Source organism: Lepisma saccharinum, chromosome 11 (assembly GCF_977018435.1).
Source record: "Lepisma saccharinum chromosome 11, izLepSacc3.1, whole genome shotgun sequence".
Classification (NCBI taxonomy): domain Eukaryota; kingdom Metazoa; phylum Arthropoda; class Insecta; order Zygentoma; family Lepismatidae; genus Lepisma; species Lepisma saccharinum.
The window spans coordinates 7821349-7840010 of NC_139239.1; the positions used below are offsets into that span (position 1 = coordinate 7821349).

The following is an 18662-nucleotide window of genomic DNA, read 5'->3' on the forward strand; positions in this document are numbered from 1 at the left end:
ACTGAAAAAGAAGAGCTAAATTTGTAACTGTAGCATTCATAGTTACAAAGATACAATTTTTTTAATTTAAAATCTTGTGTAACTTTAAACTTCATACTGAGAACATGATCAGTGTTGTGGCCTTCACTGGGAAATATCAGCAGATACATCTACGTAGAATCAAGGATCAAGTTAATAATTGATATTCTACTGAAGATTCTATTTAAACAAATAAAAATTCAGCTTTTAGTTGCCATGGAATTGCTGAAACAAAATTATGTACACAGCACATACATTCAATAGCTGAACTAGTTACTAGAAAAAAAGAAAGTTTTGACTATGCATGTCCCTTCGCAATATTTTAGGAAACATGTGACTATAGACCCTAGTTCGCATACTTTCTTTATTTCTTAAACCACCATGAATCAAAATAATGCTTGAAATACAGACTGATATTAACATAAATTAGGGTAAAAAATTATATTACAAAAAAGTTACAATAAAAACTCCTTTCTGTACCAGAAAAATCATTTAATGAAAATGGCATATCAATAATTTTGGTAGATGATAATAAGGAAATTTTCTATGATGATGAGCAGCACTTACAACAATACTGTACACAAAAAAGTGGACTATACAATGGAAATGGGGAAGGAAAAATCGTACTTGGTAATAATATAATGACAACTGCAAAAACTAAATTATTACGTGTTTCAAGAAAAATATGTTTAATGGTAATACAAGGACAAGCTAGAAATTAACTTATTCACCATATCACTCTTTATCTTATGAACACAATTTGAAGTTTTTTCAACAATTGAATTCGAGTTGAACACATTTCTTAAACAATGACTTGCAAATCCACAAATTTTATGGTTGATTTTTTGGAGTTCTTACTGAACCATTTCTCCAGACATCATTGCAAATCAAATTTCTCTTCCTACGCACGTTCGTCTGAGTATTACCATTACACTTTCAGCAACGACTGAATGATATGCTGCAAAAACCTGAAATTGAGTGTATTCTTTACCTTCAAGGGGCCTGCGCAGTGCAGAATATTTATAAGAAGACAACAATTCTTCAGGAAACATCAAGTAAAAACAGATAAGATAACAATTATAACTGTTTGATTGTTCATCCATACTTATAACAACATTTTTTACCCCCCATTTAAAAAGAACATTTTTAATACATGATTGTTTGTACTAGTTTACACGTTTTGTAAAAATAAAGTGTCAGGCATACCATATTATGACCCCTTAAGGTTGAACAAGCCCTTTCAATAAATGACTGTGACACAAGATTTAAAATAAAATCCATTTAACACACTAGGTGACTTTTCACAATTAAAATCACAACTTATAACTATAAAAATTGTACAGCAATATACATGATATCTTATGTACATTACGAGAGGGGTGTCTCTTTACCTATGGGCAAAAAATGAGTACACGAATGTTATTATGCCAAAAATTGTACAATAATGTATTGAAATGCACAAAACTTCATGAATTTCATGGTAGAAAGAGCATGGCAGAATATTGAATGCTTTCCGTTATTAACAGGTAATAAGACCCTCTACTTATGACAAATATCAGCTGTGCCAGCATCGAAAACTGCTGGACAAGCAAACTTGGTTCTTAGCAAAAAGGGATTGTTGAACCCCCATATTTAACTAAAAGATCTTGAAGTGAGAAACATTTGAGAACAATACAAATTGTGTTTATTTTTTTTTATTAATCACATATGGAGGAACAATATGCTGGAACACTTCTTATTTGCAAAAAGGAATGGGAAAATATACAAGAAGAACAGCCATTATTTCATGAAATGTGGCAGATAACAACTATTATGAAAATGAATTTAGACTGACGAGCAGTTTAAATGTATTTATATTCCTAGAGCTTTAGATCAACACTTCAAGGATTTAAATCTAGACCTGAAATTCTGATGATCAGAAAAAGACAATGTTACTAAGTACTTCTGCAAAATACATACAATATATTAATCTTTTTTTTGGTAATTCACATTGACTGCAATTTAGAAACTTTTTTTAAAAAGGAAATGTATTTCTAATTGCACATGTAAAAATGTTTCTATGCTAATTGTAGGAATATGAACCTATTAAGCCCTATAAGAAAGTTCTTTTAAATTTGTGCGTTCTTTTAATATGACTATTTCCTATTGCACGTAACTTTTTTTTTTTGGACACAAGTTCCCACGGAACAACATGTATTAAGGAAATATAGCTTCCAGACAAAACTTTTGCATCAGTAAATAGCCTCAAAAATTGGCAATTTGCACTCCACATGGCACAAAGTGGTACCGACTAACTTATCAGTGTCTAACAGCTACTGAATCTCAACTAACACGGTTTTGGTGACTGTATTTCTTTTAAATTCAACAAATACACAGCAAACAGCCAATCTGCTGGAAGCAAACTTGTGTCTACAATTAACTTTGTTTTTTTAAAACTATGCACCGATGGAATTGGGGCTTTTCATAATATGGTCTTCCATAATTATGACAAATATACTACTCAATAACAAAAGTCAGTCTTTCATAGAAATCAACTCCAAACAATCACCTGAGAAGTGAAAAAGTATAATAACATGACACATTCAGGAAAAAAATGAAGAAGAAATTTCAATAAAAATTCATACATATATACAGGATCACAACGTAACAATGTCAAAGCATTTCATGTCAACTATTCAATTAATGAAATAAAAATTTACATAAGTTTCTAGAGGTTTCAAGAAAAAAAAAAAACAAATACATCACATTCCACTTGTAAACGGAAACCAGTGGTATTTCTTTCTCTATACTATCTAAAGTACTTAGCCTGCATTTTAATCGGTTCATTTCTTTAAATATAAAAGTATTTGAGCACACACAATAAAAAAATGAGATAAATTTTCATTTCTTTTGTAAATAAAAAAATGAGAAACGAAGTTCATTCTATGTAAGAACGGTGAGTCCTTTGGTTTACTGCAAGATGCAAGTCAAAAATAGCCTTTACAATTCTAACACCTACCTTACATAATATTTACATCAATAATTTCTCTCTTTTTCTTGTCCATCATTGTAGAAGCTATACACTACTCTGGTTGTACTTTGATCAACACCACTGTTTAGGAAGATAACCAAAATGCCCTATTATAGCAGAAGTGCCATCCCAATTGACTATTTTTCTGCTGTCATTTGTATTTCTTAAAAGAGCAACTTTTGTTTTCAACTGCTGAAGTCATATCTTCTTTCAGTTTTACGTGGTTTGGATATTATAACAACTGTGTCACTTTGAACATACCTTTGTAATACTTAGAAAAAACCACAGTAACTCAGCTACTGTGTGAATTTTTCTTTTTACATTTTTTGGGGGAATATTTTCAGAAATAAAAAAAAAAAAAACTCACAAAACTATGCTGACACACACAAAATGTACATCTCTGACCACTGTGTAGCTTACTTGCAATAATGAGATTTGCTCTCTTTTCTGTGCAAACTCATTCTTAAAATTCTTGTGTCTTTTTATTCAAGCAGACTTATACAGATGCATTTTTTTGGCAATTAAAGTGGTTGAAATTGCTCAGAATATGTGTCACAATGCTCAATTTCTTCATCACATCATCAGAAGCCATTTCTCGCTTCTGATTCAAAGATCAGGTTCATCCTGAAAACTATCGGCACTGCACATAAAACATCTTAACAAAATGTCATGGGTCATGGGGGACAGCTTTCACCCAACAAGAAAAAAAAAGTTATTAAAATTCAAACAGATTCTGAGTAAGTCATAACACTGCAACACTACAACCTATCTAAACGGAAGTTGTCCTCCGTGGCAGGGTCTGCCACAACGTTCATTTCAGGATCTGACAACATTTGCAAACCGTCAAAGTCTATCGGATCGAGTCCTTCTCGCAGTGTATCATCAGATGCAAAGAAGTCTGTGTCAAACGATGTACCTGAAATGGCTATCGCGGTTCCCAACTGTTTCACAAACTCTTGCCGTGACATTTCATCTCCCGTACTTGATGAAAAATCTGAAATGCAAGGAAGAGCATTATACACATATTTTCACAACCACTGTAGCTACTTTACACCATTGTTACATGTCAGGATCATTTAAAAAAAGTGATTACATGTTCATAACTGTCTACTTATATAACTGTAGAGGATGAGGTTACTGTATTCTTTCATAATAGTCTCCAGCTGAGAATAGCACATGTTGCCAAATTTCTGGCAATTTTCTTATGTTACAGAAAAATTGTTTTTCCATATATCACTGAAGGATACCATTTTAAGGCCTGCAATATGTCATCGATGGTCTTGAACGACATCCCTGCAGAGGATCTTGTAGCTATTAAAACAAGCCATAGTCACAAGAACTCATGTCCAGACAAAACGGGGTGCATGCTCTGGCAGTTGCCCCAATGAATTTGGAACAAAGCACTTTGAAGTTGTGGTGCAGCACAATTGGACAGCTTGCCAGAAGCATTAGTCCACAAGGTTACTGCAACACTCACTGTTCATGGTAACTCCCTTTGAAAATGTGTGACAAAGGAAAACAACTTCGTAGTCATAGGCAACAATAGCATCACTTTAATGTGTGCTTGTTGGAACTTTCGCAGTGTTGGCGAGTCAGTATGGCACCCTACATAACCACTGTTGGAAGTGCCTCATCACCAGAAGATTGACAAGTTCTCTGAGATGCTTAACAGCATTTCTTTCACGTGTAACTTGAATTCTGAGGAATGCAATTTCTTCTTTTGTTGAGAATATTGTTTTAGAGTGCTCTACAGCTAGCGCAGTCCTGCTGCTACACATCAATCTGTAAAACTACATGTAGAGGTGGGAATGATGCCATTATCTGGTTCCATGATTCGTTGTTGCTACCAGTGACAAAGTAGACACTTTCTTTGAAATGGTCCTCGTATATTGCTTGTTACTGATGCATCAGTTCAAATTTAGTCACCGATACTATACCTAACTTTAAGAATCTCATGGCGTATGAAAAAAGTTCACGCGATACTTTCATGGAGTCTAAATATTCTGGATATTTTGCAAATTAGTTTCATTATTTTGGCAAGAGCATTGCACACAAAAATGGATTTTGTAGTAAAATAATTATCCTCTGTAAAATTATGAATATTTTAAAACAAGATACTAGTATTCCTGGTGGAGAAGGTAAATTCAGTTTTAGTAATGCATATGTAAAGTTTGGTGTTTCTGCGTTGCGAATTTGAACTTCAAAATATGTCTAAACTCACATCCCCTGGGGTCCACATGCCAATGTCACAGCAGCTACATCAGTAGAACTGTTCAAGAATGGATCGAGAAACATGTAAAAGATGCACCAGGATCAGGACTGTATGTCACCACCTTGCAACGCCACCAGACAACGTAAACCAAAAGAGCTGCCAGCAGAAAGCACAGCAGACGATGCAAACCAAGAAACACACACAGAAGGGAGAAACTGGAACTACTACTGCCTGGGAACAAACAAAGCAGTGACGCACTACCATCTCTGCCCCAGACACCACATCCTCAATTACTGAAAGCAGTTGACCTTCAAAATTTATTGGAAAACATCCAAATTCACAAAGCCAAAACACCAAACTATACATATGCAAGATTCTAGTAGTTCCAATTAGAAACTATATATACTCTATTTGAAATTCTTAAGTGTATCAAGTCAAAATAGTTCAGTTTAGTCCTGATTATAAATTAATAATTATTTCCGCTGGTCTTTATATTGGATCATACTTGTCCACAACAATCAAGCATTTGCTATTCAAGGGTTATCACAGAATCCAAGATAAAAACAGATAAGGTTTGTTCCCTATTCTATTCAATCAGGTTGTCCTTTGTTCTGTCAAGATTCACGTGAGAGGTAGAAAATCAATATTAACATACAACATAATACAACAAGTTCTAACATCATCACCTTGTAATCAAGGGTCCTGGGTTCGATACCCAGTGGAGGCACATAGTGGATAATATCCTTCTTTAATTTGTAGGCCCAGTCCCAATTAGTCTACATGTGCAAAAAGTAGACTTAAAAAACAAACTTTAAGGGTGAACTAAAAAAAGTTAATTTTGATGAAATTTTTTTGCATGTTCAATAAATAGGACAGTGGCTAAAGAACTTATAATGAGGGAAAATGTAGAACAAGGAATATTTTTAAAAATAATTTTCATGCTTTATTGTAAAGTGTATAATGAACAAAAATGAATTTAGGAACATAGTTTTGGGAGATTTCCCTGCAATAACTACAAGTAAAGCCTCTTTCTTTCATATTTATATTACTAGGTCATTCAAATATGACCAGAACTGATTTTTTCTTGAAACAACCTGCCATGTGCAGCAGTTGTGCATCCTTGGGAGAATAGAGCCACAACTCCCACCCTCCCTCCCATGCAGGTTAGAACCTGCTCAGTCACGTCCGAGTGTTGCTAGAGTGATGACCAAACCGAAGGTGCCACGGAGCATGGAACAAAGCATTATGATAAAATTTCTCGGAGAAAACGTCCAGCCATCTGAAATTTTGCAGACTCAAACAACAGTATGGGGAAGTGTGTCTCTCACGAACCCATGCGTTTGAGTGGTGTAAGTACTTCAGAGAGGGAAGAGAGCACGTGGAGAATGAGTCCCAGCAGTCATCACGTGAGTGGTGGCAATGAGTCCCAGCAGTCATCACGTGAGTGGTGGCATACCGGTTCTCCCAGACCCAAGAAAGCACAGAGGACCCGTTCGGTAGGAAAAGTGATGGCAACTTTTTTTTGGGACTGGCAGGGGTTATCCACGTAGACTTTCTTACAGATGCCAGAACAGTCACTGTAGGTTATTACTCAGAACTCCTGACAACAGAAGTGAAGGAAAAGATCCGATCCAAGCGGAAGAGAGGTGGAGAGCAGGTAGTCTTCCTTCAAGATAATGCACTGCCTCACACAGCTAAAACAACTGGCAACCCTCAGCAAATTAAAATCGGACCTTCTGCCACACCCACCATACAGTCCCAATTTGGCCCCAAGTGATTTCTACCTGTTTAGAAGGCTTAAATCAGACTTGGAAGGCATGAAGTTTGCGGAGAACAATGCCGTCATCGGCAGTGTTCGGGAGTGGATACGCAGCCAATCGAAAAACTTTTATGAAAAGGGCATTAAGATGCTTCCAGAATGTTGGAAAAAATGTATGGACTCTGGAGTGGAGTACTTTGAAGGGTGACATGTGCAAATAAGTTTTAAACAATAAAGGATTTGGTAAAAAAAAAATCAGTCCCGGTCATATTTGAATGACCTAGTATTTTTACATTGCTTTTCTTCCATTTTTCTGTTGACTAATCACAATGAATCACGATTAGATGAAACCGACAAAGGAATACTATTCGCAAAAAAAATCCATGCCCAGAACCTTTGGGGACAAGACCATAAGTAAATCACTTATGCTTGACCACTGAGCCAACTACAGGAAAACCTCGTTAATATGATATTGGTTAATAGGAAGTACCCTTTAATCCAAAGTTCTTCCCATTCCCCAGCCAAATAAATAGGATTTTTAATGTATTGCGGTATGGATAAATCGAAATACCGATAATTTTTTAATACGAAGTTGTTTACAAGACCCTTCGGGAAAACTGGTTTCACTTAATTCGAAGTAGACACCTGCATAAGTCGACGAGAAGATTGAATATGGAATGGGCTTGGATGTTATTTTAACTTGAACTTGGCATGTTTCCTTGTCCAGCAGCTGACAACTTGGGGGAAGCAGCTCGAAATGCCCGCTGGCATTTGTCAATGTGCACGGCACATCAAGCTCTTTCACCGCTGAATGCACCACCTTGGAAATACTCACCAGTGCCAGATGAGAAATGCGAGATATGATCGAAGGAATGTTTCAAAATAAAGATGCATGGCACCTGAAAGTTTCGCCCATTTGTCTAGCTCTGAGCTAGAGATTCAGCAGTTTCCCGTGAGCGACCAACTCTTGGCTGGTAGCCAACAATTTCGGGTAACCACTTTCACTCAAAACGTGTTATTTGTGCCCTGTAGCATTTCATAAAAAAGGGAAACTGTTACAGATAACCAAAGCCACAAAGGCCAACTAAAGATAGTCAACCTGCTTAACACGTTGTCATCTAGGTTTACGCAAAATTTTACCTCGATCTTACGTATGTCATAACTACAATGCAAGTTGAGGAAGAGTTTGGACAGCTGGAAAGGGATGGGGGGTGAATATGAAGTTTACTGAAGCAAAGAAAACATGGCTTATTTCACGATGTATTTTCGACTAACAAAATTTACAGCCCCACCATTTTTTTTTTTGTGCCGAGAAAGGTTGTGTTGTGCATCCCAAGAGATCTTATCTTATCAGTTAACCCTGTAATAGACAGTGTGGTATTTAAGAAATTTCTTCCAACACCATGCAACCTGTGCATAACAGGTTGTATAACTATACAGGATAAATGGTGTTACCGTCTCCTAGGAATCTGTGTGTCCGCGTAAGCTCCGGGCTCTCATTTCGTGTAACATTTTTATAGGTTCTTTAAAACTTACAACATTATTATGTAGTACATATAAAGCTTATTTTGTGAGTTATTACCAAGTATAAAACATCCATTATGGGGGTAATTTATACTGTAATTTATTAACACCTGAAAAACAGGTGCCATCTTGAAAAGTTTGGATAACTCGAAGTTGTTTAATTCGAAGTTGACATTTTTTGGTACCTTGAACTTCGTATTAACGAGGTTTTCCTGTACAACTAAAGCTATCATACCTGTGAGAATGATGTCCGGTATACTTGATGGTGTATTTGGTGTTTGAGGTGTTGTTTGTTGCGTGCTACCTCCACTTGGGTTAACTGGAGCCTGCTGATTGTACTGGAGTTGTGAAGGAGATTGGCTATAATAACCAGGATCTGTTGAGAAATCCTGGTTTCCTACCCGCGTCGCTCCATCCTCTGGGCTTTCCTGCTTTACTGCCTGTAAAATTAAAAACATCACATTTCACAACTGTACAATAATCGTAGAAACTGAGATAAAATCCCAATACATACCTTTTTGTCCTCTGAATTTTCATACTGACTCAATTCTTCTTCAGTAGTTGACTGATCGCTTCAGTCAAGAACAATTCTTTACATTTTACAACCAGAGCCGGACTGGGACAGCAGCAATTTTCCTTAAAGAGCACCACAAGAAATCATTGATTGTAATGGCCTTATCATTACAGTAAAGGCTGAATTGGCACATACCTATTTTATGTAGGGTCTATTACAAGTAGACATAAAAAATTCAAGAAACTGTTTGTTGCCAACACAGATAACAAAAGATCACGTGTCATGCTGTTTCACTGAAGTTTAAACGTACATAATACCATTAATAAAATGCAAATATATTTTCAAATTCTTAAAATTATCAGTAAAAATTCAGCTGAGTTTTCTTTTTCTTTTTATGTCTAATATATACATATCGTGATGCATGAATGTACTGTACTGTACAAATTCATAACTTGTATCATTGCATAATAAGTTAATTTCTGGTATCATTTCACTACTGTTAGGTACGTACAACTATGCAGACAGTTCATTTCAAATCACTTTGCTATTAAAACGAACCAGAAGTGAAATGATATTTTACAGTGAAAAACTGCATTTCATTTCAAAACTATAACATCATAATGAAAAGATTCTCTCGGGCAATCGACCAGGTAAGTTGTTGAAAAGATTCCAAACTTTCGAGAGCTAACGTCACTCTCATCTTCAGGGTAGAAGTGCAGAGGAAGCGAAGATGAGAGTGACGTTATCTCTCGAAAGCTTGGATTCTTTTCCATAACTCAGCTGGTCGATAGCCCGAGAGAATCTTTTCATCATTCGTCACCCGGAATGCTTCAAGACCTACTATATAACAGCATAATTTGTAGATAATATTGTCATTGTCGGTAGCAATGAAACTCTCGTTTACACTGCATGAGGAAGAGTACTTCAAGATTATCACTGGATAGAATTTACATGGTCTTGTTTTCATTATATTTAATTTGGAAAAAACTTTTTTGCGGCTTACTTGCGTAAGTGGAATTTTAAGGAGGATGTTATGAACTTTATTCAATTCAGTGCATTGCAAGGAGTACAGATTGTACTCACAAATAACTCTGTATGCACACTTTATGCAGCTGTTGCATCTTTTAATTGCACACTTCCTCTTACCTTCAGTTGTAACTTTTACCAGATTCATTTATTCAAATTTCCATTACTGTTCACTATCAGACTATACCCCGCGACAGGTTAAGTTTGCAGCAGGTTTTATGTTTTAAACCGCGCGAGAACGGTGCTCAGCATCTCCCATGCGAGTCTTGCCTCGACCGCCGAGCTGTTCATATCACAGACATTGAGAAAATCGGCAGTATTGCATCGGAACTATATTCTGCGCGCAAGTTTGGGTCTACATGGGCGAAAAGTTGCTGCAAACTTAACTTGTCGCGGGGCTTAGTAAACTTCATCCACTGACTGCATATTTGAGACCAGATACTAGCAAATGACCTACTTTTTTAAGTCTTTTCTTGTCAGTGTTCGGGAATAGTTCGCAAATGTTGTTCAAAGCATTCCAAATACAAATATAACTTTGTATGCTTTGAACAATTACATCCATAATGCAGTTGGATGAAGTTCCACGAAATTTGTTAATCAGTTGATCCAACACTTTCATCATCCTCTGTAGTTTTCCTTGCATTCTTTAAATTTCCTCCAGTCTTTATCAGCTTCAATAGATAAACTCTGAAGTTGTGTCAATTTCCACCTTATTCATCAATATTTTTTCAACATGATAGCAACAAACTTGTTAGCAGCGTGATAGATTTTCGAGAATGTTATTCCTTAAAGCCTTCAAATCTATTGTTGCAGTGGAAACATATCGCCCAGCTTGAACAAAATCCAGGTTCTTCCTTTATAGATAATCCGAAATGGAAGTAGTAATTTTAAAAACCTGTACACACATTATAGCGACAATGATTGCGTCGAAAGTGGTGAACTTGTTTCGCACGTTTGTGTTAAATTCATTAGGATGAGAAATAAATTTTAAAAAATGTGTTGTAACAAGCTGACAGACCACACGTTTGTGTATCCTCCCCTGATTTTCATGATCTTCAGTCCAGTGCAGACGACTGAATATCTTAATTGTGGCATTACTTCTGCTTCTTCAGCTTTTGGTTTCTATTGCTGCAAGTCTAATGCTTGGATGTATGTGGTGGTGCACTGCAATTATTCAAATACCACACTGCTTATAGGAAGTTCTTTTGCTGTTGGTAACATTAAAATAAGTACTGAAATATAGTAAAATAAAAAATAATCCACACGAACAATAATTTGACATATAAAGTGGATTTTATGTTACTTGTGTCCAGGGATATAGTCCCAAATTTTGCACAGACTATACACTAATATTTAACTTACACAATAAAAGGCCTTTGATGGAAGAATAATGATGATGATATACCCATAATTGGAATAAAAGAGGCACATACAATAGATTGATTGATTGATTTGGTGTTTTAAGTCCACTTTATTATGCACAGTAAGGCGGATTGGGACTGGACCTACAGTTTAAAGTGGGATCCGAACCACTATGTGCCTCCACCGGGTATCGAACCTGGCACCCCTTGTTACAAGGCAACAACGCTACCACTGCGCCATCCGGGAGGCACGCACATACAAAAGAGAAGGTGTTTTTAAAATAACAAAAATTGAGATGCATATTGATATGATATTATTTAAACATAAAGGCCACAGTAGTAATTTATAGACTACAGTACATCATGTTATTGTACTTTATTTACCTTCATATTGCTCTTTGTGCATTGTCAGTTTATAGACTGTTAATATATTATGCAGCGGTAACTTCAATTAATTCAACTTTTCTAGGAACACACCAGGTGGAGGCACATAGTAGTTCGTATCCCACTTTAAACTGTAGGTCCAGTCCCAATTAGCTTTTCTGTGTATTAAGTGGACTTAAAAAAATAAACTCCAACAAAAAAAAAATTGCCAAGCTTATGTAAATAGTAATAAGGTTTTGGTGCTAATCACAGGGTAACTTCCTGGTTTGGTACCCCTTTCAGAGAGCGACAACCCGGTTAGTGACCCTGGTCGCTTGGCCCTTAAGCTGCCCCTGTGGAAGTCAACGAGGAAACAGAAAAGAAAATATTTATTCAGCACTGTTATATTTGTGACCGATTGTGAGCAGTAGAAAAAAAGGTCACCGAATTTGAGTTTTTGGAAGGGCACCGAAACAAGAGGGCACACCGAGAATTTGCCCAGTGTACCGGTGGGCCAGTCCGGTCCTGTTTACAAGAAATGATTCTTGAAGCTTTCCAGTGGATTGCAACCAGGTTGCTTCTCAAAAGCTAAGAAGCATATACAGAACTGCACTGGCTGATATTCCAAGCAAATCTCTATATACACAAAATATGTCAAAAACTGCCAAAATATGCAACATAAAGATGGTTTCCTTTTCTTACATTTTTGAAAAAATGCATAAAATAACGATCATATTTTTAAAAATGCCTTTCCAATAAAAACATGCATTTCCATATTAATTCTCAGTCTAGTTATAACAGTATGTTAAGAAGATGATACAACTGTAATGTACTTACTTGTGAATATTGTATACTATTGTTTTGAGAGCTGTTATAATTTATACTTGTACAAACAGGGTTATCCAACTGAAAAGAGAAAACACAAGTGGTAATAAACAATCATTTGCAAATGTAATTTTAAGTGAGACAAAACTGCAAATGCCACATTACAATGGATGCTAGCCATATTAATATATTTTGCATGCATAATATCTGACAGCTTATTTTTAAAGCAAAGGTTGCAACACATAAATATGTTAAGGTCAAAGATGAAATGTAACCAAAGTCGGTATGTTTGCTGTGTCACTCCCCCTTTACATGGTCACATTGAAACAAATCATACCAACACACTGCAAATCAGCAGATTGTTTAACTTTTATAAGCCGAAGCCTCATGCACATGTATTCCTGTTGAAGACAGAGCCTTTTCAAATTTGCTGCAAAGTACAAAAAAATCGTAGCTCGAGAACTAATTGTCGTAGAGAGATGAAATTGGTTTTGTTTTCTTTCTTACAGACAGGGCTTTTAACGGAGGTAAACTTTATACATTGTGTCTCCCAATAATTAGTTTTAAAAGGCAGAAGAAAATTGAAATTTAAAAAAAAATCACACATATTTACATTTACTTTACAAAACCAAGGCATGAATTTTACAAGGATTGTTTAATAAGTAAGAAAATAAGTAGAGATAAGCCAATATCACTTTGAATTGATAACAATTAAAAGCTATTCAAAATATTAATAGCAACATGTAAGTATTGCACTCTGTAATTGTATGAATCAATTTACCAGTTTTGCTTTAAATATTCAGGACATTGTAATATTCAAATAGCTGTCACTTAATCACAAAATCCATGACAAATTAAATGAAAACTTCGAATTCTGTATATGTAATATTCAGCATAATTTAGTCACTGAAAGTGTTGTGTGGCATTTTTGGGGAATACACAAACTCTGTAAAAGTATCAGTGAATAAAGGTAACACTGTATTGGTATTGGCTCAGCCATATAAATGACACACAGATGGCAGCACTACAAATTAAAACATTTTCTTCCATCCTTCAGATGAGCTTGTGCAGAATTAAAGTTCTGTGCACTGTGAAGATTTCAGATATCCTGTTCTTGGCAAAGTTTATGCAGTGGCTGCTGAATTCAAATGTCACAGAACAAGAACTGAATAAGAACATTGCAGTGGATATCCAATTAAGGTGACAACTTCAGGCATGATAGAAAAGATCCACAAAATTGTTTTCAACACTGAATATTCAACATATATATGTTGAATAACAGAATTACATCTTACATGAATATTTGAGCATGATGGGCACACAGATTTAGTCTCTTGACTTCCATCTATTCCCAAATCTGAAGAATGGGCTTCGAGGACAAAGTTTCTGGGAACAGTGAAGTGATACATGTTGTAAATGATAATTTTGAAGATCTCAACAAATTGTTTTATAAAAATGGTATAACAGTATTATAAGTGTGTTGGGTTGAAAAGAAATGATGTTGAGAAATAAATACAAGTGAGTCAAATTAATCCATATTTTTGTTTCCATTTATCATTACTTGTCAAGTCACCTTCATATGTTTATATTCATAAATATAACAGAACAGCAAAATTTTGTATTAAATTACATGTTTCTTATATTTGTATTGGAATACAACTACAATTGATCCATACCAACCCTATTAAATTTCATCTTGGACCTTGTGACTTGGATAATGCAAATATGTAGTTAACATATATATATATATATATATATATATATATATATATATATATATATATATATATATATATATATATATATATATATATAAAGAGAGGAAACACTCACTGGACAAAGAAAAAATTCAAATTTTCGTGATGGTATGTCACATCTTCAGGAGTAGAGAGACGTTGTAAAACTAAGTGACTAGAGGGAGGAGTAAGCATGACCTGCAGTGTTGCCAGGTCCCGAAGGAAAAAAAAGTGTTGACAGTACCACACAAAAAAATTGTTCTTTCGCCTGGCTTGTCGAAAACTGTGAGTGGTGGTGGTGGTGGTGGGGGGATTGGGAAAAGGTGGTGGTGAGGGTGAGGATAGGGGATGAGGGGCATTACTGGGTGGCCTTGTTCAGGCCTGGAGGTGTGGTTGCATTCATGGTCGATATGTAGGCCCTCTCCCATCTTCTACGTATTGAGGTGTTGGTGGATTGGGGCAAGGAGTGGACGATCGCTACCTGGAAGCAGTCATTAAAAGGAATATTGTGGTGATTGGTGTGAATGGCAACAGCAAAGTCCAGGTTTTGGGTAGATGAGCGGTGGTTGTTGATGCGGAGGTTCAGGGCTGTGTCATCGATGACATCTTCATGCTTTGGATGCATGGAGAACCTTCCCTGACCACCTTCCTAGACAAACTTAACCACTTCAGCTCCATCAATTTCACCTGGACTCACTCCACCAACCCTATCACCTTCCTGGATGTGGAGTGCACATGAAGGAAGGACATTTGGAAACATCCATCCACATCAAACCTACCAACCATATGCAATACCTACACTTCTCCAGCTCCCATCCGTTCCACACCAAGAAAGTCATCCCATTCTCCCTGGCCCTCAGAGGTCAACGCCTCAACACCTCAGCCACCTCCCGACAGAACTATAAACTCCGCTTACACCAAGCCTTGACCAACCGTGGATATCCTTCCACCCTGGTCACCAAACAAATATCCCGAGCTGCTTCATACACTCCCACCAAGTAACCTGCCACCAATCCCCCTTTACTCGTCACCCAATATCACCCCCACCTCAACAAAATCAGACACACTCTACGTTCCCTCCTTCCCATCCTGCACAGTGATCCTGACACCAGAAATATCTTCCCCGACAAGCCCAGAGTTGTCTTCAAATGCCCTCCCAATCTCCAAAACATCCTGGTCCACCACAATCCACCTACTCACAATCAACTCGCACCTGCCCACAAATGCAACCGCCCAAGGTGCAAAACCTGCCCCATATTTGTCACTTCCCGCACCCTCCAGATCCACACTGCCACCGGCAAATTCACCCTCTACCCCAAAGGAACCTGAAACAGCTCTAACCTAATTTATATCCTCACGTGCAACATTTGTGGGAGCTTCTACCTGCGGGAAACACCCACAGCCCTGAACCCCCGCATCAACAACCACCGCTCCTCTACCCAAAACCTGGACTTTGCTGTTGCCATTCACACCAATCACCACAATATTCCTTTTAATGACTGCTTCCAGGTAGCGATCGTCCACTCCTTGCCCCAATCCACCAACACCTCAATACGTAGAAGATGTGAGAGGGCCTACATATCGACCATGAATGCAACCACACCTCCAGGCCTGAACAAGGCCACCCAGTAACGCCCCTCATCCCCTATCCTCAACCCCCCCCCCCAAACCACCACAACTCACAGTTTTCGACAAGCCTGGCGAAAGAACCAATTTTTTTTGTGTGGTACTGTCAACACTTTTTTTCCTTCGGGACCTGGCAACACTGCAGGTCAAGCTTACTCTAGTCACTTAGTTATACAACGTCTCTCTACTCCTGAAGATGTGACATACCATTACGAAAATTTGAATTTTTTCTTTGTCCGGTGAGTGTTTCCTCTCTCCTCTTTCATTTTATATATATATATATATATATATATATATATATATATACACACACACACAGGAATAGGGTTAGAAATGGTGCCAGAAGGGCGGATAAATACAAATAATGAAGGAGACAGTAAACACTTACCACACGAATAGAAATAATTCAATATTCGCGATCTGGTAGCCATCCACACCAACAGCCATAACACCACCTTCAATAACTGCTTCCGTGTTGCCATCATCCACCTTTTACCCCCCCGCTCTGACACATCTTTCCGCAGGCGATGGGAAAGGGCCTATATAGCAGGCATGCACGCCACTATACCCCCCGGACTCAACCTAGCCAACCAGTAACTCTTTCCTCTCCTCCCCAAAACTACCCACCCACCTTACAGTAAACACTGGCTAAAGTATTTCGTGTTTCCTTTCAACTGTTTCTGGCAACACTGACCGTAGAGACGCTACGGTCAGTATTCTGTGCCTCTACTCAAAGTGTCGGTCAAAGTGTCGTCGATCTTTTATCTACCTTCTTGAAAATGCGACCCAGATCGCAATATTGAATTATATCTATTTGTGTGGTAAGTGTTTACTGTTTCCTTCATTATTTGTGTGTGTGTATATATATATATATACACACACAGTCAAGAATGGGAGAAACAACAACTAGGGAATATCAAATATAAAAATCACACAAAACGTTATACAAAATAACAACACATGAAATGCAGATAATATAAGAAACAATAATTATAATCCTCATTTCTATTCACTCAAAATTCTCATTTTTTCACTGAAATATCCAACATGCACGCCAACTTTCATCTTTCTGAACAATGTGTTGTTGCTATTCATACATATGCATACAAACAATACATTTAAACATGCACACACATGTACAATGGAAAGTGTATGCAGCAAAAAGTAAGATAAACAATAAAAATTGCCATACATTTATGCTAGTATTGTAAATTTAAATATATGGATGGTAATTTTATAATCATTAGTAACAATTTCAAAATAAAATTGGTGAGCATTGCAAGATGTACTGAGATAATTCAATCCAACATTCTCTAATATCGCAGTACGAGCATTTCCATGACTTCAGCTTACTGGGAAACCTGAGATTCCTAGGTCCAGATTCTATGTTAGACAACAGGTTACTGTGTTCTGCAGATCATGACACAATAAAACAGATGTGTATAGTAAGCTGCATTTGCTGCATAGGCAATACCATCCAATCATAATGGATAATATTAAGAACTACAATACTGCTCCTGTTTTTTTGTTGTATTTGCAATGAAGAATTTACTGGGAGATGAAAACCATCTTGTGCTTACAGCAACAAAGACGGTATAGTTAACTTTATTACTGCTCACAACTGCAACTAGTAGCAGTGACAGCTAAAATATGAAATCTGATAAAAAATATTTAAGGCTCAGCAGGACCTTTGGCTGACGTCAATGAAGCTGTTTATAAAATTCCTCTCTTTTCAAAAAATCACTATGGTATTCCAAAATACAGGGTTGCTATGCGACTGAAAAACCTGGAAAACAGGGAAAAAGTCAGGGAATTTGGTTGGTCAGGGAATTTTGCATATTTTCTGGAATTTACGTGCATTTTGGAGTTGCAGGAGAACCAGTTACAAAATGAACGAACTGCTCATTTTCACTTCCGAATTTGGTTCTTGTGATTCCAGTCCCCCAAAAAGATTCAGTTCAGAAACTTGTTCCTCTCGTCATTATGACTTCTAGTCTGTTACGTACAAAATTATGGTTCCTTCGCATTTCGATTCTATATTTATTCACTTTCGGATCTAGTTTCTTGGATCCGTTCATTTTGCATCTCGTTCTTGTGAACCTGTTGAAGACCGGAATTTGGAGGGTGAGATTTTTCCTTAGAGAACAAGCTACTCAAGACGAAACCTACGCACCAGCCATCCTCAGAATTTCTTGTGGAAAAAATGTTGCTTTAGCTTTGTGTGTGGTGAGGAAATTTTCTTTCTTCAAGAACACACCCGTTCTCTTTTGATACTTGAAGCGGAGCAGGTTGGCGTTTGGACAGTTCATTGGTTTTGGATCTGCAATAAAGCTTCAAGAGCAGAATTTCACGTAACTGGCCATGGTAGACGTCACACTGGACAGGTGCGGACGCCGAGTAAAAACAAAGGGACTCACTACTTCGTTCCCCCCGTGAACCCGTTCTGTGAATTTGAGTCCTTCGTTTGTGACCCGTTCAGAAGCAACCTGATCAACTAGTACATTTGCTCGTTGTCGTAGTTTTTACATTGCAGAGATGTGTTACACCCGAGAAATTAGTGATTTTATGCAGTATCGGTGACGTCATTATTCGAATATGCACGTGTTTTGTGCATGTAGAACGAATTTATTTTTTAAAAACTGGTGCGAAATAGAGGAATTAAACGTAAGCTGGTCACACATTGTTGTT

At 37.0% G+C, this 18662-nt stretch overlaps 1 protein-coding gene across 5 annotated transcripts in view; it reads right to left on the bottom strand.

The window, feature by feature from the left end:
* Positions 1–425: 425 nt before the first annotated feature.
* Crtc (CREB-regulated transcription coactivator) overlaps positions 426–18662 on the bottom strand; it is a 73172-nt gene continuing 54935 nt past the window's right edge. For all 5 annotated transcript variants that reach the window (XM_083130665.1, XM_083130667.1, XM_083130666.1 and 2 more), the window contains 3 exons: positions 12625–12693; positions 8759–8963; positions 426–4022 (listed from right to left, as the gene is read on the bottom strand). In XM_083130665.1, the coding sequence (XP_082986791.1) occupies positions 3787–4022; positions 8759–8963; positions 12625–12693 (510 nt within the window). In that variant the 3' untranslated portion in view covers positions 426–3786. The remainder of the gene's footprint in view (positions 4023–8758; positions 8964–12624; positions 12694–18662) is intronic.